At 47.0% G+C, this 20,329-nt stretch overlaps 1 protein-coding gene across 3 annotated transcripts in view; it reads left to right on the top strand.

The window, feature by feature from the left end:
- Positions 1-20,329, top strand: part of LOC309329063 (multidrug resistance-associated protein 1-like) — a 115,093-nt gene that overhangs the window by 67,104 nt on the left and 27,660 nt on the right. For all 3 annotated transcript variants that reach the window (XM_081839524.1, XM_081839523.1, XM_081839522.1), the window contains exons 7-19: positions 2,498-2,559; positions 3,889-4,020; positions 5,326-5,553; positions 7,180-7,357; positions 9,160-9,321; positions 10,367-10,459; positions 11,156-11,359; positions 14,061-14,207; positions 16,321-16,408; positions 17,875-17,947; positions 18,664-18,790; positions 19,431-19,607; positions 19,962-20,129. In XM_081839524.1, coding sequence (XP_081695650.1) covers positions 2,498-2,559; positions 3,889-4,020; positions 5,326-5,553; positions 7,180-7,357; positions 9,160-9,321; positions 10,367-10,459; positions 11,156-11,359; positions 14,061-14,207; positions 16,321-16,408; positions 17,875-17,947; positions 18,664-18,790; positions 19,431-19,607; positions 19,962-20,129 — 1,839 coding nt within the window. The remainder of the gene's footprint in view (positions 1-2,497; positions 2,560-3,888; positions 4,021-5,325; positions 5,554-7,179; positions 7,358-9,159; positions 9,322-10,366; positions 10,460-11,155; positions 11,360-14,060; positions 14,208-16,320; positions 16,409-17,874; positions 17,948-18,663; positions 18,791-19,430; positions 19,608-19,961; positions 20,130-20,329) is intronic.

The raw sequence follows: 20,329 nt of genomic DNA, 5'->3' as shown, positions 1-20,329 counted from the left end.
TTGTTTTTGACTTCACAAGTCCTGCCATATGTAAACAGGCTTCCAGACGCAGATGATTAATAGGGCAGTTGGGGCTCCAGTGGCTGTTTGATAAGTTAGGGACACTCTGGTCTGTTCAACGGAAAGCAAGGACAGAGGGTGCCTTGTCTCCGGCCCAGAGAAATAACTTTATAATGTGTTGTGTCGCTGGGCCAGGAGCAGCGAGTTCTCGCTCGGCTTGGCTCTGTGTGGCCAAAGCAGCCCTCTTCCCTTTCCCGGACCCAGCCGAATTCCTGCAGGTGGTGGTGGTGATAAGAACAGGCCAAGTGAGGTAGTCGTGAAGCCAAGAGGCCGAGACAGGTTCATGTTTGCTGGGATTGGGGTGTTGGTGGAAGCTGCCTGGCGGCAAGAGCCAGCCAGGGCTAGAGAGCGGCAGGTTGGCAAAAGCTGGCATATAAGTACAGTGGTACCTCGGGATGCGAACGGGATCCGTTCCGGAGCCCCATTCACATCCAGAAGCAAACATAACTAGCAACGGCACGTCTGCGCACACATGCGCCGTTTTTCGCTGCTTCTGCGCATGCGCATGATGTCATTTTGAGCGTCCACGCATGCGCGAGTGGCAAAACCCGGAAGTAACACGCTCCGTTACTTCCGGGTTGCCGCAGAGCGCAACTCGAACACGCTCAGCATGAAGCATATTCAACCCGAGCTATGACTGTAGACAGCAGTAGAAAAAAGACAGTCACGGAACCAAGAAATTGCACAAAACATAAGAAATACTGTGAAAATCCCTGAAACGAGAAGTAATCGATTAGAAATATTATCTTATGGAAATGGACTAAATAATAAAAATCAAAGAGCTTAAGGAAAAAAATGAGAAAAACCTAAAATTGAAGAAAGGCTTAACGGGATGCCGGCTACAAACCTCATTTCACTGAACTATTCAGTTTCCTCAGAAAGAAATAGAAAAATTATAAACCTTAAACGACCTTTGCTTCACCTAAGTCGAGCTAGGATTATAATACTTCAGAATTTTTGGGAGTTCTACCCCCTTTCTTTGAATTTTGGTCATTTAAGGTTTATGATTTTTCTATTTCCTTCTGAGGAAACTGAATAGCTCAGTGAAACAAGGTTTGTAGCCGGCATTCCGTTAAGGCTTTGTTCAATTTTAGGTTTTTCAAAATTTTTCCTTAAACTTTTTGATTTTTATTATTTAATCCATTCTCATAAGATAATATTTCTAGTCGATTACTTCTCCTTTCAGGGATTTTCACGGTATTTCATTTGTTTTGGGCATATAAGTAGACAGCTTTTGCAGAACAGAAAGTATAAACTTTCTCATTCCCGGGGAAAGAAACTTGAGCAGTGTCACCGTGGGCTTTTGTGCTCACCACTCCAGGAAGGGAGCGCCAATCAGGGTTGGTGCAAAGGGCTCTCCTCCTTGGCAATGTGCTCTTAGTTGAAGTTGGCGGCTGCTTTTCAGCTCTGCGGTTGGGCGTTGAGCTAGAATGGAAGTGAGGGACTGAGCGATGTCTCACCACCCGGGAGACTGCCCTTTCCGTAACCCTGACTTAATGTTGTATAATTGGCCGGGCCTTTAATCTGTTGGGAGGGACTGAGACGCCGAATATTTTCTAGTTTGGCTGCGGGTTTCTGACGCTGGGGAAGGGAAAGTTTTTCCTGATAGCTCTAATAAAACCGCTGACGTCCTTGCCATATGTGTGCTAAGGTGCTTTTGGAGCCAAGCAGCACTGATTCCAATTGACCGGAATATTTTTCGGTTTGTGGCAGGAGGATTTGAGTGAAGGGCAGTATAGCTCAGTGACAGAGCCAGCTGCATTGCATGTAGAAGATCTCAAGTTCGGCCTCTGGCCTCTCCAGCTAAAGGCCCCTGCCTGAAATCCTGGAGGAGTCTTACCTGTCTGCATAAATAATAATAGCATCATCCAGGATTTCTATTGGGGGCCTTTAGCTGGAGATGTCAGGGTCAGCCTTGGGACATGGTACAGGCAAAGGAGGTGCTCTGAGGCCGCTTCCTGTGTTCTCGAACATGTTGTTTAAAACTTAGAGTCCAATTGCAGAGGCAGGGAGTGGGACCTTGCAGCTGAGAATTAGCTAGTGGCTCCAATTTGGGGTTTCAGCATGATAAAACCTGACCTCCCCCCCCCCCCAATCTGGTACTTTTCCCTATCGCTGTTAGAGAGCTCTGTTTGAAAATGTTTCTCATGCGTTATATACAAACACACGCTGGGGTTTTGTGAGACGCGCCATCTATGTGCTTGGTTTTAATTTGGCACGCATTATTGAACTGAATTCATAATGTTAAATGGGAACCCTTAGTGTTTGTGTGCAAGTTAGCGTGTATGATACAACTAAAATTCGGGATGGAAATGAGAAACTAGGTGTGGCAAGCTTTGTTGGGATTAAAAAAAAAAGCACTTGGATGTTACATTCTGCAGAAAAGCAGAAATATTAAATCTGATTTGTAACAGGTTGAATATTTTTCACTCCTTAGAATCCCTGCCCGGAATCCAGCGCTTCTTTTCTGTCCAGGATCACATTCTGGTGGATCACTGGGTAAGAGGACAAATGGTTCACATTTGAGCTCCATCAACCTACTTTCCCTATGCCTGCTTAAGGATTGCTCGAGGCTCTGTTATCCTTGGCAGTTTGACATATAAGTCATATTGGGTGCTGGCTCCTCCTTAGAAAGAAATGAGAAACAAAATTGGTTGTGTATCAAGAATTTCAAGTGAAATAAACCAATGACCATATGAATAACAGCATATTCGAGGAGTGAAGCATTGAAATTCTCAAAGATAGTGGGCTGGCTGTTTTGTTTCTTTCTTTCTCTTTCATTCTCTCTCTGTTTTCCTTCCTTCCTTCTTCTTTTCTTATCTAAGGCAGGGATGGGGGTGTCCTTGACCACTCCCATCAGCCTCAGCCATGATGGCCAATGATCCGGGGTGATGGGAATTGTAGTCCAGCACCCATCTAGTGGAGCTTAAGTTCCCTGCTGCTAGTTTAAGGCATGCACCTATGTTTGCATTTCATATGAGCTGCGCCTGTGCGCCTTGTCGCTTATACAGAAATACTGATTATATATACACTTGCAGTTCTCTGTAAGTGGTTTTGCCACTGGGCATTGCCCAAAGCAATATGCAATATTATTATTATTAAAAAGCAGCATGAAAACAAATACAGTGGTAACTCTAGTTGCTTTCACCTCCGGTTACGTATATGTGGCAAACCAGAAGTATTTTTCCGCTTCTGCACCTCTGCGCGTGTGCAGATGCGGAACCTCTGGTTGCGAATTCCTTGGGATCCGACTGGAGCTCCGGAACGGATCCCGTGCGCAACCAGAGGTACCACTGTACTTAAAAAACAGCAGCAGCATAAATAGAATAGAATTTGACATAAATACAGTTGTGTAAAACAGCAGTAACCAGGTAAAAAGAGTTCAGCTGAATACAGCAAAGAAAGCTTTTTTTATTTTTGTAAAATAGACGTAAGCAGCAAAAAAAAGTTCCACTCTAAGGCGAAGCTGATCTTGTTTCAAGGATAGAAGGGACCCTGAGCCACAAGCTACCCATGACTGGATAAGAATGGAGAGCTTTTGAGGGAGGCCATATTGTTCTAGGGAGAGGGATTATATCACACTATAAAACCATGATGCCAATTGGTGTGCTATTCAGTAGAGGAAAAATTGCAGCTGTTTCTATAACTTTTGGCTTGCAGGGGGGAGGGTCTCAGCTTTCTGACTTTCTATGCACTGTTTGACTAACTGCTTCATTTTACAGACACATGAATTGTTCCAGGTGAAACCTTGACAGCAGCTGTACACGCACACCTCTGAGATGTGCTTCATTACTAAGTCAACTGAAAGTTGTGCCTTTTCTAATGTAGGTTGATGGTTCAAGGATATCGGCAGCCATTGGAAGCAAAAGACCTGTGGTCGTTAAACAAGGAGGATACATCTGAAGAAGTGGTGCCTGATATGGTTCAGAACTGGGCAAAGGAGTATGCGAAGGCAAAAACGTACGTGTTTTAAGTTTACCGTCAGTGTTAAACTACTAAGAATCCGAACGGGAGCCTGTGGCTGCCAGATGTTGCTGGACTATCATTCCTTGTGCTGGCTGGGGCTTGTAGGGGGTAATGCAGATCATTCTCAGTATATAACTCCACTGAGGTTTCACCTTTAATTTTCTCCGTAAACTTCCTTTCTACAACAAAGTCTTTAAAACAGAAAGAATGGGGGGGGGCAGGGAGCTCCTCAACCGTTTCTGTCCTGGCTCTGCAAAAGGCGAGAAACGCTGGGTGAGTCCAGGAGAGGGGAGAAGGCAAAAAAGTCAATGAGTATCTGAATTGCAAGCCCTGCCTTGCAGCTATTCAAAGCCTCAGACTCCGAAAGACAGTTGCATGCAGGCAGTTCCAAAATTAATGGATGATTTACAGCAGGGCTCAGAAGAGTTTTTGTGGCTTGAACCAGCTTGGGCCGGAGCTTCCTGCAGCCAATGGGAAGCTGGCCAGCGTCGCAGAAGGCAGTCCCCGCTCTGCCCTGTGCCAGTTTAGTACGGCGCATGGGAGCCGACTGAGTGGACAGAGGGGGGGTCCCTGAGCGGGCGGCGGAGGTCCATGGGCCGGTTAAACGTCCCCCATGGGCCACCCATGGGCCTTAGGTTGCCGGTCCCTGATTTACAGCATATTTGAAAGGAACACAGGCCTGCTTCTCTGCCAAGGCATCTTCCGCCTCTTCTTTGACCTTCTTGCAGATGCAAGACTTTGCATAACTTCGAAACCCATTTCCTTCTCATTTAAAGCAGCCAGATGCAAAAGAAGCCAGGGTGTGTGCACCTTTAACAGATTATTATTATGATTATTTATTGAATTTATATACCGCCCTATACATAGGGCGTCTCAGAGAGTATTTCAGCAAGCCTAGCCTGTCATGCAAGGTAAAGCTGCTGCAATTCTCTCTTCTATACTGCTACTAAGCATGCAGGCAACTTGACTCCTTTTGCATGTGGCCACCGCGCTTGTCTCTCCCTCCGCCCCTCGCAAAAAGCAGCAGCTAATGGCCAGGAGGACAGCTGCACCTGACCTGCACCTGAGGTTAGAAACTTGCTCACCATGTCATGTTGGCTTGCCAATTCCTGGCCAGCGTTCAAGGGATGTTAGGAGCTGTAGTCCAGCAATATTTGGAGTGGGCGGCGGCGGCGATGAATTCTACACCATTTTTTTCACAGTTGTAATAAAGAAATATGAAAATACCTTAAGTACACATGGTGTGCAAATGAAGTATGCCAGTGAATACAGAATCTCTGGATGCTTCTGTTTCGATAGGCTCTCGACGCCAATGCTGTACTCGCCCAAGAAACCTACCAAATCCAGTGGCTCGAACGGGGATGTGACAGAAGAAGCTGAAGCTCTGATCATCAAACCTTCTCAAAGGGACAAGGAGCCATCTCTTGCTAAGGTGTTATACAAGTCGTTTGGGCCATACTTCCTCATGAGCTTCCTCTTCAAGGCCTTCCATGACCTTATGATGTTTACAGGACCTGAACTCTTAAGGTAAGCAGAACGCCATCTTGCTCCCAGCACTGTAGAGTGCATGGATAGTTGCTGCTGATATCAAACTTTTCCATGGGTGGTGCTTGATTGCTTCTGATACTCCTCTTCCCTTTATAAAGCAGAGAGTGGTTTACTTTGGTCTCCCAGCCCAGGCACCTCCAAACCTGGCCCTCCAGATGTTTTGGGACTACAACTCCCATCACCCCTAGCTAATAGGACCAGTGGTCAGGGATGATGGGAACTGTAGTCCCGAAACATCTGGAGAGCCGAGTTTGGGGGTGCCTGAGCTAGCCATTTCCCACTTTCCCACTCATCAGAACGAGAAGTAGATGTCCCCAGATTTCATACAGTCTGGCACGCTTAGGAAAACTGCTGTCTAGGAGTTTCCATGGTGTTTCTGTTCCTCCACTTACGACAGCGGTTTTCACAGCATTTGGAGGCACTCTTGGCAATCCCCTTGGAAGATTTTCAAACATTCCTTGGTGAGAAGGTACAGAACATCTTCCCTGAAGATGGCTTGCTAACCCTCTCCTGACCTTCCCCTTCACTGCAGGGCAATGTGGCTGTGTTTGAGCAGGAACACTTTGTTCACATAAAACGGCGATTGAACTCTAGTAAGTTTGCTCAGCGATCCATGTAAATGGGCTGTGCCTCATATGAAAGTCAAGCGGATTTGTTCATCTTGTTCAAAATGTACTTCTCTGGTGCATAATAGCACTCTAGGATCTCCAGCAGAGAGATGCTTTTTGTATTGCCTTCTGCTTTTAGCCAGAGCTGTCTGGGATTGACCCTTATAAATGCAAAATTTTTGCTCTTCCATCAAACTCCAGTGCTTCTCTCTTAACATCGCACCCTGGAGTTTTAGATAGAGAACACGGGCAATGTGATTTTTTTAAGGAAATATTTGGGAAGGAGGTGCTGAAATCTGAGTGGCAAGCCCACACCATACTTACTTTGGAACGAACATTGTTTTAACCGATTCTAATTTTTATATAATTGTAACCCCTGGAATCTTACAGTGGTGGAGAGAGGGGTAAGAAAGCCAAATAAACAAACCCACAAAAACCTCCCTTATGCATGACGTGCTTGGAAGTCTGTCCGGTCTCATAAGTTATGTATTTTCCCCACTTGAAATCTCCCTGGCTGGGTTATTGCATAGCAAAGGCAGCACTCTGAAATAATCAAGCGTCACCAATGGCCTCTTTGGTGGTGGCTCTGCAGAACGCTTTCCCTAGGCTGCATGCCTGGTCCATACCATTAAGTGTCAGGCAAGGATATTTAAAAAACAAAAAAACTTATAATTTGCCCATGCGTTCATGTATATTTTTTAGCAGCTATTTAATTGGATTTTGGGGGACCTTACAGCTGTAAAATTGTATTGTCGTCTGTTTCTTTCGTTAGCCACTTCAAAAATGTTTGCATTTAAGAGCTGGTTGGAATTCCACCCCCACTCTCTTTAATGGACCTGTTTCACGGCCAGAGTGTTTTCAGTCTCGTTTCCCTGCAGGCCCACGCCATCTTTGGACCTGTAGGGAACTGGAGATAGTGAACTTCCCTCGCTCACTGGCTAAGCAGAGCTTTTTGCTGGCTTCCTTTCAAATGTCCCCCGGCCTGCTTCGTTTGCAGGTTGCTCATCAACTTTGTGAATGACAAGAACGCCCCCAATTGGCAAGGCTACCTGTACACGGCGCTCCTCTTCGTCTCCACCGGCCTGCAGACTCTGGTCCTCCACCAGTACTTCCACATCTGCTTTGTGACGGGGATGAGACTTAAAACAGCTGTGATCGGTGCAGTCTATCGGAAGGTAGAGACCTGCAGATGTATACCCTAACCCTGCCTGACATCACTTTATCCACAGGGATTGGCGCCCACAGTGAACTAGACTAAATATCTCGCTCAGTAAGCTTTCATCCTAACCCCCCACAGTTGGCTTTAACTTTAGGCTGGGGTAGTGTTGCTGCAGTTGTCCCCAGCTGCATAGGGAGCTGCGACGGTCCTCGCCCACATCTCGAGACGCTGCCCTGGCTGCAGCTGCTTACAAATGACTTCCACCCTAGGAGTGTAGCTTAGCAACGCTGCCCCTTATCCTTTGGGGAATGGCTTACTCCAGATGGCAAATGCAGCTGATGTGCTCTAATTACTCAACTGGAAGAAGGGCTGTGGCTTCTTTAATAATAATAATAATTTTTATTTATACCCCGCCCTCCCCAGCCAAGGCCAGGCTCAGAGCGGCTTACAAGCAATAATAAAAACAAGTTGAATGATTACAACTTAAAAACAAAATTAATATACAACATTAAAATATTAAAATGTAGCCTCATCGCAGGAAGAGAAGAAAAGGAAAAAAGAAGGAGAGGGAGGGAATCAAATTGGCTCCAAGCCAAAGGCCAGGCGGATCAACTCTGTCTTACAGGCCCTGCGGAAAGAAATCAGATTCTGCAGGGCCCTGGTCTCATGAGGCAGAGTGTTCCACCAGGCCGGAGCCAGTGTTGAGAAGCCCCTGGCTCTGGTTGAAGCCAATCTAACTTCCTTAGGGCCCGGGGCCACTAGGGTGTTGCTATTTATGGACCTTGAGGCTCTCCGTGGGGCATACCAGGAGAGGCGGTCCCCTAGGTACGAGGGTCCTAGGCCATGAAGGGCTTTAAAGCAGCACCTTAAATCTGACCCTGTACTCTACCGGGAGCCAGTGCAGTTTGAAAAGCACTGGGTGAATATGCTCCCATGGCAGAGACCCCGTGAGGAGCCTCGCTGCAGCATTCTGCACACTTTGCGTGAAGGTCCCTACTAGTTAGGGCTGAGAACGTTCCCTGTCTGAATCCCTGGAGAGCGGCTGCCAGTCATTAGTGTGGACAATACTGAGCTCAATGGGTAGATAGTCCGGCTACATATTAAGCCAGCTTCCTATGCTCCAAGTGGCATTTTCATTCCTTTCTCCTTGGTGATGTTTGTTTTGAATGGGATCCAAATTCACCTTAGGGACACTGACTGCTTCTATCAGAAACGATGACAGGACAGTCTTACACCAGTTCACGCCATCTGTTCATTTCACCCAGTATCGCCTGTCCTGATTAGTAGTAGCTCCTCAGGGTTCATGGCTAAAAGAGATCTTTCCAGTCACCTTCTCCCTGATTAGTTGAAGATGCCAGAGGTTGGTAGTGGGAGCTCCTCCTTGCAAAAGAATGTGCTCTACCACCAAACATCGTGTGCATACCGTCTAGCAAGTTAATAAACTCAACTTGTTTGATGATATATGCTTATTTAGTTAACCTCTCACTATTTAATTGATGTTTCTGGCTTATAGGTATGGCCTATCCAAAATCTTTAAAGGTTATTTTTTTAAGAGAGAAAGAAGAATTCTTTTGATTTCTAAAGCTCTAGGCATGACAGTTTTTTCCATCTGAGAGCATTCTGTCCCAAACTTTAAGCGCATGCTTGGCTTCCCTTTAGTTCATGTGTTTTTATATATGTGTGTGTGTTTATCCAGCACCTTCACTGCCAAACTCCTGCATCTAAGGAAGTAGGATTTTGCCAATCAAAGTTCTTTATGCCCCAGCAAACCTTCCAGCCTCTGGACTTTTCATTTTGTCTTTCCTCTACCCTGCCAAGGCCTTGGTCATCACAAATTCAGCAAGGAAGACATCTACAGTTGGAGAAATTGTCAACCTGATGTCGGTGGATGCCCAGAGGTTCATGGACTTGGCTACCTACATCAACATGGTCTGGTCTGCACCTTTTCAAGTCATACTGGCTCTCTGTTTGCTGTGGCAGGTAAAAGTACTGTGCGTCCATTGTTTCCTTTACTGTAGCTAAACAATGGTGCTTATTTTACTCAAGGGAAAGCCAGAATCCTGTCATTAAAGGATTAGGGCTTCAGAATCCAGGATGGGGTAGCAGGGAACGGAAAGAAGTGCAGACAGCAATCTGTCTTGGACTGGTAAGATGCAGAGGAATGGTGGATGGAACCAGCTGGGGAACCATCAAGGGAAGAAGGCTCAAAGCCCAGGGAGTGGTGGTGGGATGTTGCTGAGTAGTCAGAGGGAGAAGACTGGAAAGAGGAGGTGTCGGAAGCTGAAGGAGTAACAGGGCTTAGTGAGATGGGAGAGTCTGTGGCAGATAGGAGTCCAGAATCAGAGGCAGGAACTGAAGCAGGAGAGGAGGGAGGCCAAGAAGCAGAGATGAGTCAGGCTTGACGCAGAGTCACGGATGTCTCCCCCTCCTCCTGTGTTAAGCTCCCCTCCCCGCTGGTCTCTCAGAACCAGAAGAGAGCTGAAATGGGCAGAGCAGTGGCAGGCTGCACGCAGGCACAGTCTCTAATTGTTTGGGGGAAGCCCTGGGGAGGCAGGGACTTTCAGTCTTCGCAACTGATTCATGGGGTCAGACCTGCTGAGGACGAGCTGCTGTGCTCATTAGGCCTGACACTCAACCGTTAATAAAGAGCTAGCTCCAACTTTGAATGGTGTGATTTACTGCCAGCTCGCTCTTTGACACTCTCACGCTGTAACCCTCAACTGGACTCTGAATATGCAAAGCTGCAAATCAGACTCCTGTCTCCTCTCACTGGCAGTGGCTCACCAGGTTCTCCCACGCTCTGTTACTTGAACCTCTTAACTAGAAACGGCAGGGGTTGTATTGGGGGGCTCTGTGCCTTCAAGGCAGGTTCTCTCCCACACAGCACCCTTCCCTAGTTTCCTCTGGCTAGAAGGCAGGAAAGTACCTGCTCATTTCTGCAACGGTTCACCTTCAAGCTTACTATTTGGACCACGGTTTTTTTTTGTGCTTCCGTTATGCCGCATTCTAAACATGCTCTCTTTAGAATTTAGGTGCCTCTGTGTTGGCCGGTGTGGCTGTCATGCTGCTCCTGGTTCCAGTCAATGCTGTGATAGCAATGAAAACAAAGACCTATCAGGTAAGAGATTTCCTTTCTGCACAAGAACGATTGATTCCGTCTCTGAGGCACGTGCTGAGACTTCCTGTCTATTGTGCCTCGCGGAAGAATGTTGCAAATTACCATACCAGCCAGTAATAGCAAGATCAGTATCTTGTGGTCTGATGTGACAGTCAACATGATTGTAATTCGCTATGCAACTCTGGTGGGAAAGAACCTTCTCCTAAGTGATCTTGCAAAAGATGGTTCCCCGTTTTTCTTTCTGCTTAGACCCCAGATAACTAAACATGTATGTTTAGTGTACTCAGGGGCTAATGACTCCTCTGGACCTGTTTTGCAAGGTTGGGCAAATCACATCGTTAACTAAGATGCTGCTGCAAAACTAAGATGTTGCTAAAACATCTACATCTATCAGTGGTGTTTTCAGCCTTCCTGTCTTGTGAAGGAGCTTCTCAAGCCAGTCTAATGCTTTCACCGGCAACCATCTCTTTGTTCCTTTCCTATTGATGGCTTGCCAGCACGTGTCAGTTGTAAGTTCTACAAAACACAGTTTCTGTTTCTTAAAGCCGCCTCATTTTATAGCTCAGAGCTACAAAGAAACCCAACAACAACATTTTAAAATGACGGCTACTGTTCAAAAGTTTTATCGCAGGCCGACTTGGGAGAGAGAGAAAGAGCTGCCTCGACTTGCTTTTGTTTCGATTGGGTTCGTTTCAGGTTGCTCACATGAATTGCAAGGACAACCGGATTAAGCTGATGAATGAAATTCTCAATGGGATCAAAGTGCTAAAACTTTATGCCTGGGAATTAGCCTTCAAAGAGAAAGTCCTGGGGATCAGACGGGAAGAGCTGAAGGTGCTAAAAAAGTCCGCTTACCTCTCTGCAGTGGGGACGTTCACGTGGGTGTGTGCCCCCTTCCTGGTGAGTAAAGCAGTGCTTTCAAAAAGCTGCTGGTAGATGATATTCTTACAGACTGCTGTTTTCTGTGCATAGAACTCTGCTTGTCGCTTGACACACATCTGGGCGCTCATTCAAAGAGGGAGTGCTACAAGAATATTAACATACATTGTATTTTTGTCATGCTGTCGTCATTCAAGCTAGGAGATCCTTGTTGCCCAGTGTTTATTTGATTTTATGCAGCATGCAGTCCTTGTGGCCTGGGGAATCCCTGTCCGCTGTGGGAAACTTCAGACACCTTTGCCCAACTGATGTCAGTAGGACCAAAAAAGGTTGCATGCTGGGGGAGGGGGCTGGGACATGGTTTGGGTCCAAAAGATCCAAAGTTCTCCTGGTCCCCCAGAACATCACCAAACCAGAGAGAGAGATTTAGACTAGCTTAGATGCTGGCCCAAATCTTTCCCAGGGATTTTCCGTCCCCTTTTCCTGCTGTCAAAAAAAGAAAAGGGGAAAGCAGAGCATACAAGGAGCACGAGTGCTGTCTTCTGACCTTACTTCCTCCCTGCTCCCTTCTTTTTGTAAACTGCTTTGAGGTTGTATCACAACCAAGCGGTATATAAGTCTTGTGACATAAATAAGGGCCCAGCAAGGGCGTTGGATGGGTGTTCAGAACAGAACACCAGCTTTCCCAGCCCTGCCACCACCAGCCTTAGGATTGCAGCCGTAATACATTTTTATGCCGTCCTTCAGCTTAAACAAATCCTGGAGTGACTGCTACTAAAAAAGAAAGAAAGAATGTAAAATAACCCAATAGCAAGAAGAAGAAGAAAGCATTAATGCTGCAGGAGCAGCAAAAACAATCACTCAATCGATCAAACAAACAAACAAACAAACAAACACAGTTGGAGCAATAAAACCAACAGAATTTAATAAAACTGCTCTTGTCTGATAGGCTTGAGCAGTTTCAGAAGGTCTTGCATTGAAAAGGAAGTGTTTTAGGTTTAGTGCCAGGCAAGGCTCCCTGGGGAGGACTTTCCATAGGCCACCACCAAGAAAAAAATGCCCCTCCCTGGTTATCACCCATCTAACTTCATGACAGCATCCGTCCTTGGGGCAGGGTGTTGGCAAAAAACACTTTATGGTCTTTTCCAGCCTTAATCTGTTGCTTAGAGCCGATTTGAGTCAGTGTGGCGCTGTGGGTTAAACCACAGAGGCTAGGACTTGCCGATCAGAAGGTCGGCGGTTCGAATCCCCGTGACGGCGTGAGCTCTCATTGCTTGGTCCCTGCTCCTGCCAACCTAGCAGTTTGAAAGCACATCAAAGTGCAAGTAGATAAATAGGTACCGCTCCGGTGGGAAGGTAAACGGCGTTTTCGTGCGCTGCTCTGGTTTGCCAGAAGCGGCTTAGTCATGCTGGCCACATGACCCAGAAGCTGTACACCGGCTTCCTCGGCCAATAAAGCAAGATGAGCGCCGCAACCCCAGAGTCAGCCACGACTGGACCTAATGGTCAGGGGTCCCTTTACCTTTACTATCTTTCCAACTTGTCAGGGCAGCACACGAACCTCCTATATGAAGCCATGTTCTGTAATGCTTACTTTTCACCAGCTGGATTGGGTTCTGATTGCATGAAAATGGTTTGCTGCGCTGGGCTCAAACAAAGGGCACCACTTGCCTGGCCTGGAGTGTGGAACATTTAGCCCTCGAAATGTTGCTGGACTACAACTCCCGTCATCCTGGGCCATTGGCCATGTTTGCTAGGGCTGATGGGAGTTGTGGTTCAGCGGTGTCTGGAGGACCAGAGTTTCCCCACTCCTGCAGTAGATGATACTGGGCAGGAGAGGCAAATAGACCAGGTCAGACTAAGGCAGCTTCCTGAAATCTTTGAAAACCAGCAGCTCTGCTTAAGCTGGACTCCAGTCATGGTTCACTCTTAGCAATGTGAAACGCCCTTCTGCACGTTCTTTACACAACACTAATATTTGCACAGTCCTGAGGACAATGAGTGACCGAGCCACGGCCATGTACAGGAAGCCTGTTAAGTCCACCACAGGTGTTCTTAAGAACAGCAAAATAATCAAGAGCTGTTTTGAAAAGGAACCCTTTGATTTAAGTGCTTTGTTGCTGAAAGGTCCTCCTAAGATGTAGGCCCAAAGCATCTTCTCGAGAGCACCAAAGAGCAGGGCATAGAGCCCATTGCAAGTGTCTCCATCCTGTAGCTTTTCGAAAGACTTTATTCCAAATATTTATACCTGCTTATCCATCTGCATTGTCTATGCCACGGGGCTGTCATGCCCCAACTGAGGGCTTACCCACACTTTCTCTTTCTTATTCAAGGGGTCTGGCCTCATGGAGATATGGCCGTAGAAACATGTCTCATGGGTAGTCTCTTCCCTGGGCTCAACATTTTTCTGAAGACACTGGTTCTTTGGTACCAAAGTGTCATCTCTCTCCACCCCCCCCAAAACCCCCGCACATTTCTTTTTACTGAAAAAATACAGCCTTCCCAAACATGGCGCCCTCCAAGATGCTTTGCACTTGGTCTGATGGGAGTTGTAGTCCAAAACATAAAGGATATCAAGTTGGACAAAGGCTGCAATAAACAGGCAAAGTGTAATCACTCTTTCTCCCTCCTTTTTATAAAGATGCAATTTTTATACACACACACACACACACACATAAACACAAAATTAGGCACAACACGTCATTGATTTCTATTTTTCCAGGTTGCTCTGTCAACATTTGCTGTTTTTGTGAAAACCTCCGACCAGAATGTCCTGGATGCTCAGAAGGCCTTTGTGTCGCTGGCGTTGTTCAACATCCTCCGGTTCCCCCTGAACATCCTTCCGATGGTCATCAGCAGCATCGTGCAAGTAAGGGTTTTTTTGCAGACAGTTGACTTGGGCCGGGGGTGGTCGGGGGGCAGGGGACTGCACCCAGCTGTACACAGTTAAGAGTCTCGTGCACATTATTTTGCTCCTGTCCTTGCTCACTGCTGGAATGTGGCCCCGGGTAGACTGGCCACAAGGAAACACAACTCCTGGGCTGGAAAACAAGCGAAAGCACTCAGGGTGCAGAACAAGCCAGCGAGGGTTGTAGCCTTGCGGGGATTTCTAAAGACCAAATAAGGAGGCTGGGGGCCCTTCTGGGCAACCCTTAATTGGGGCACGAAGGCAACAGCTCCCTCCCATGGTTGACCCAGAGCAGATGGGATTCGGTGGCCTCCTTCCTGGAGGTTGCACTTGGTTGTCACTGTTACAGTGGTACCTCGCAAGACGAATGCCTCAAAAGACGAAAAACTCGCAAGACGAAAGAGTTTTTCGTTTTTTGAGTTGCTTCGCAAGACGGATTTCCCTATGGGCTTGCTTCGCAAGACGAAAACGTCTTGCAAGTTTGTTTCCTTTTTCTTGAAACCGTGCATTCACTTCGAGGAGCAACTCATAGCACGCAGTGTGGTAGCCTTTTTTTGAGGTTTTTGAAGACTTTGGTGATTTTTGAAGCTTTTCCAAAGTCCGTGCTTCGCAAGACGGAAAAACTCGCGGAACGAATTAATTTCGTCTTGCGAGGCACCACTGTATTAGTGTGTGATAGATCACACCATAGATTTGAATTGTACTGCTTGGCATCTGTCTGTCTCAGGAGACAGAGTGCGCCTTTGGGGGTGAAGTCAAACTGTTGGAGAGTCACAGCGCCTGCTGTGGCTGTAGAGACTGATACAGGAGGACTATATTTTGTTCCAGCTGGGGCAGATGAAGGTCTCTGGTGGTTGTACTGCTGCAGAGATGCACCATGGCGTTTCTTCTCTCTGTGCTCTGCCCAGTGGTCATTCCTCCTCTGGTTGCTGCTGTGGATGCAGACCTGTCTGTCTGCAAGCGCTGCAGTCATCTGCAAGGGATTCCCCACAGGGCAGGGTTGATGTCGCCAGCCTTCATGTCCTGTTTGCTTTGGTGGGCCCGGTGCCTAGTGTATTCTACTATTGTTTTAGGATTAATGTATTGAGAGATGGGGTTTGTACAATGCCTGGAGAATTTACCGTATTTTTCGCTCTATAAGACGCACCAGACCACAAGACGCACCTAGTTTTTGGAGGAGGAAAACAAGAAAAAAAATGTGGTATCTGAAGAAGTGTGCATGCACACGAAAGCTCATACCAAGAACTGACTTAGTTGGTCTTTAAGGTGCTACTGGAAGGAATTTGTTTTGTTAAGAAAAAAAATATTCTGAATCTCAGAAGCCAGAACAGCAAGAGGGATCGCTGCGCAGTGAAAGCAGCAATCCCTGTTGCTGTTCTGGCTTCTGGGAGCCAGTGTGGTGTAGTGGTTAAGAGCGGTAGTCTCCTAATCTGGGGAACCGGGTTCGCGTCTCCGCTCCTCCACATGCAGCTGCTGGGTGACCTTGGGCCAGTCACACTTCTCTGAAGTCTCTCAGCCCCACTCACCTCACAGAGTGTTTGTTGTGGGGGAGGAAGGGAAAGGAGAATGTTAGCCGCTTTGAGACTCCTGAAGGGGAGTGAAAGGCGGGATATCAAATCCAAACTCTTCTTCTTCTTCTTCTTCTGGGATAGCTGCGCAGCCTGCATTCGCTCCATAAGACGCGCACACATTTCCCCTTGCTTTTTAGGAGGGAAAAAGTGAGTCTTATAGAGCAATAAATACGGTATTTTATGAGGCATCACGTAAATGCAAATGAGAAACTTAATAATCTCATTGCCCCGTGCCAAAATGACGAATGAGATTGTTGCCAGGTGGGTCCTTGTGGGAAGAGCAATTCCACAAAAGGAGGAGGGGAATTCCTACGGAATACACCTAATCCACTTCTTGAAGCCACCTAAGCTAGTGGCAGCAAGCACATCCTGTTCCATCAGATTCCATGTGTTTGTTTTGCATCGTCTGGCCAAAATTTTGTGAGAGCAAAATTGGCGGACGCCCGAAAATGAAATGCAAGAGGTATGCTTCATTCGAGCAACCTCTCGGCTTTGTTGCCTAGGCCAGTGTGTCTCTGAAGCGTCTCCGAGTCTTCCTGTCTCATGAGGAGTTGGATCCAGACAGCATCGTCAGAGGTTCCATCAAAGACTGTAAGTTCAAGGTTTATTAGGTGGGTGGGGTGCAGTTTCCCAGTCCATTTGCCTCTGCCGCTTCCCACCCCCAGATTATCCAGTCAGCATTGCTCAGGCTTCAAGGTGCTTCTTCTAAGGCAGGGGTGGCCAACTCCCAAGAGAATGCAGTTTACTCACAGAATTAAAAACCAGCAGTGATCTACCCCCATTTTTCAGGTCAAAGTTGTTGAGCTTTTTTTAGGGAGGAGAGGAGGAGAGCACCATTTTAAGAGGAATAGTGTTTAGCCTCCCTTGCCCGCTCTTTGATGCTGAATGGAGCTTGTGGCAATGTCTAGTTTGCATCCAGGTACAGATGGACCATAAAGTTCTCCAACTACTCTTCCTTTCCCTGCCCTATGCAGAGTACAGTGGTACCTCAGGTTACATACGCTTCAGGTTACGCATTCTGCTAACCCAGAAATAGTGCTTCAGGTGAAGAACTTTGCTTCAGGATGAGAACAGAAATTGGACTCCGGCGGCGTGGCAGCAGCAGTAGGCCCCATTAGCTAAAGTGGTGCTTCAGGTTAAGAACAGGTTAATATATAAATAAAATTTATTATTATTTTAGCCTGTCTCCCTCCTTTGGCAATCTTCACAGAACTTTAGCCTAACTGGTTGCCATCAATTTGAGTTGAATTAATTTTATAATAAAATGATTTTTGAATGTTGCACTATTTTATTGTTGTTAGCCGCCCTGAGCCCGGCTTTGGCTGGGGAGGGCGGGATATAAATAAAATTTTTTATTATTATTTATTATTATTAAGAACGGGCCTCTGGAACGAATTAAGTACAGTGGTGCCCCGCAAGACGAATGCCTCGCAAGACGAATAACTCACTAGACGAAAGAGTTTTCCGTTTTTTACTTGCTTCGCAAGACGAATTTCCCTATGGGCTTGCTTCGCAAGACGAAAACGTCTTGCGAGTTCCCCCCCCTTTTTTTTCCTTTTTCTAAGCCACTAATAGCTGCTAAGCCGCTAATAGCGCTAAGCCGCTAATAGCCGTGCTTCACAAGACGAAAAAACCGCAAGACGAAGAGACTCGTGGAACGAATTAATTTCGTCTTGCGAGGCACCACTGTACTTAACCTGAGGTGCCACTGAGGGCCTCTGGAACAAATTAAGTACTTAACCTGAGGTACCACTGTAGTACTTTTAAGCCTTGGTTCATGACCTGGGAGGTGAAGGTGCATATTCCCTCAACACAGCCAAGAAGCTCACTGGAAGACTCCTAGGAACACAGGAGCCTGCCTTCCATGGAGTCAGACTCAGTATTGTCCACCTGACAGGTGGGAGCTCTCTGGAGCTTCAGGCAGGAGTCTCTCCAAGCCCTCCATGGAGATTCCAGGGATTAAATCTCCCTCAGTTGTTTTTGTATGCATGTAACCTATTTTCGGTTGTGTTGGTGTTTTGACCTGCATGAAAGCAACCTCTTTCATTATTTGCTAGCTGATGGAAACAGCATTATTGTGAAGAGCGCCACCTTCAGCTGGTCAAGAAATGATCCTCCATCTTTGAACAAGTAAGAGTTGCAGCTTTCTTCCCTCTCCTCTCCCATTAAATAGTTTTAATCACACTAATGCCAGGTCAGGGAGCCTGTGACCCTCCAGCTTCCGTTGGACTACAACTCCCATCATTTCCTGACCACTGTGTGTGCTGACTGGGGCTGATGGGATGACAGGTCTGCAGTGGCACCGCTCCCATTGGCCGCTCCCAGATACAGACTTTTTTCATAGAATCATAGAATCATAGAGTTGGAAGAGACCACAAGGGCCATCGAGTCCAACCCCCTGCCAAGCAGGAAACACCATCAGAGCACTCCTGACATATGGTTGTCAAGCCTCTGCTTAAAGACCTCCAAAGAAGGAGACTCCACCACACTCCTTGGCAGCAAATTCCACTGTCGGAACAGCTCTCACTGTCAGGAAGTTCCTCCTAATGTTTAGGTGGAATATTTTTTCTTGTAGTTTGGAACCATTGCTCCATGTCCGCTTCTCTGGAGCAGCAGAAAACAACCTTTCTCCCTCCTCTATGTGACGTCCTTTTATATATTTGAACATGGCTATCATATCACCCCTTAACCTCCTTTTTCAGGGAGTGTCTTCCCTTTCAATTGCATTTCCAATGCCCTTTGCTCGATCCAAATGCATTCTCTATCAGTGCCACTCCGTGTCACATCTCAGTCCAGCAGAGCTGAAGTTGTGTGCTCTTCCCACCCTCCCCTGCCCCTCGTTCCAGCATCAGTCTTGCGATCCCAGAACACCGCTTGGTCGCTGTCGTCGGTCAGGTCGGTTGCGGCAAATCCTCGCTGTTGTCTGCTCTGCTGGGGGAAATGGAAAAGAGAGAAGGGCTCGTCTCTCTCAAGGTACGACAGCTCCCTTGCAAAACATACGAGATGTAAAATTATAAGAAGAGAATATGCCTGCCCTCGATGAAATCCGTAAAGGACATGTGCAGGCTGTTTGGTGGTACGGCCAAGAAATGGACTCTCTTTTTTTAAAGTTCAGCAGCACATATCTTTGAGACAGCTGGCGGCTGAGTACTGCTGCTTGCTCAGGGGTCACCCTGGCTGGAATTAGGAAGGAATTTTCTCCTGGTTGACTAGTGACCCCACAGGTTTCCTGCTTCCCCTGTGAGCATGTGATACTGCCTGAGCTCTCTGGATGGCTATACTAATCTGTTCTGTACACAATATCACTGCATCCAGGGTGGGGGACCTTACTGGCTCCTGTTCGCTCCTTTCGGCATGGGGTTGTCTGTTAGGGGCTTAATGTGTCAGGTGAATGTGGGGTTGTCCCAAAGAAAATTAGGGTAGTTTGGGATGAGCCGGCCAGCTAACCGAATGAGCTAGCATTGTGAGATGTCAGAATTGACTTGGGAGAGTGGTGGGGAACAGAAAACACTCTAGGGGTTCTAGGGGTTGATGCATCCTACAGGTTTGGTTTTTTAAAACACCTCTCAACCTGGACCAGAATATTGCACCACTCAACCTCTCTTCTCTGCAGGGCTCCATCGCCTACGTCCCTCAGCAAGCTTGGATCCAAAACGCAACTCTGAAGGAAAACATTATATTTGGAAGAGAAGTGAAGGAGAACTACTATAAGCGTGTGATTGAGGCGTGTGCCCTTTTGCCAGATCTGGAGATCTTCCCATCAGGAGACCAGACCGAAATTGGAGAAAAGGTATTTAACGTGTTATAGTGGTCATGGGCTCCAAAATTTGTTTTCTCACATTTGCTCCTGGGGTGTGTAGATCCTGAATATGCGTAGCACTGCAAGTATAACTCCCAGAGCTCACCTGTCCCATTTTCTGCTCAAGCAAAGATGGATCTTTATGCCTGCCTCTTAGGTGAGTGCTGCATGGACTGAGACCTGTGTGTGCACGCACATCTTTATTCCATTTCTTTCCTTCCCCCGTGAAACTGCTGCTTTATAAAAGAGTCCTTGTGGAAATGGAAATCAGGCCATTCACAAAGCAGGTGCCCTTTCCGCTGGACAGTTGCAGGGTCTAATTTCCACCCCCCTTCTTTTCCCCAGGGTGTAAACCTGTCTGGTGGCCAGAAACAAAGGGTCAGCCTGGCCCGAGCCGTCTACTGTAACGCTGATGTCTACCTGCTAGACGACCCCTTGTCAGCTGTCGATGCTCATGTTGGGAAGCACATCTTTGAGAAAGTCATTGGACCAAAGGGAATCCTCAGAAACAAAGTATGCTTGGAATTCAGGTGGCTTCGTTCTGTTCAGTGAGGGGAGATGCTTTGCAAAGTTCAGGAAAGCTGGTTGGAAATGTTTCCATGCCAGTCATAGAATTGTAGAGTTGGAAGGGATCGCAAGGATCTTCTAGTCCAACCTCCTGCAATGAAGGAATCTTCTGCCCAACTTGGGGCTCGAACCCACAGCCCTGAGAT

This window comes from Podarcis erhardii, assembly GCF_964252035.2.
Source record: "Podarcis erhardii genome assembly, chromosome: 14".
Lineage (NCBI taxonomy): Eukaryota > Metazoa > Chordata > Lepidosauria > Squamata > Lacertidae > Podarcis > Podarcis erhardii.
This window is presented reverse-complemented; position numbering and strand designations above follow the sequence as displayed.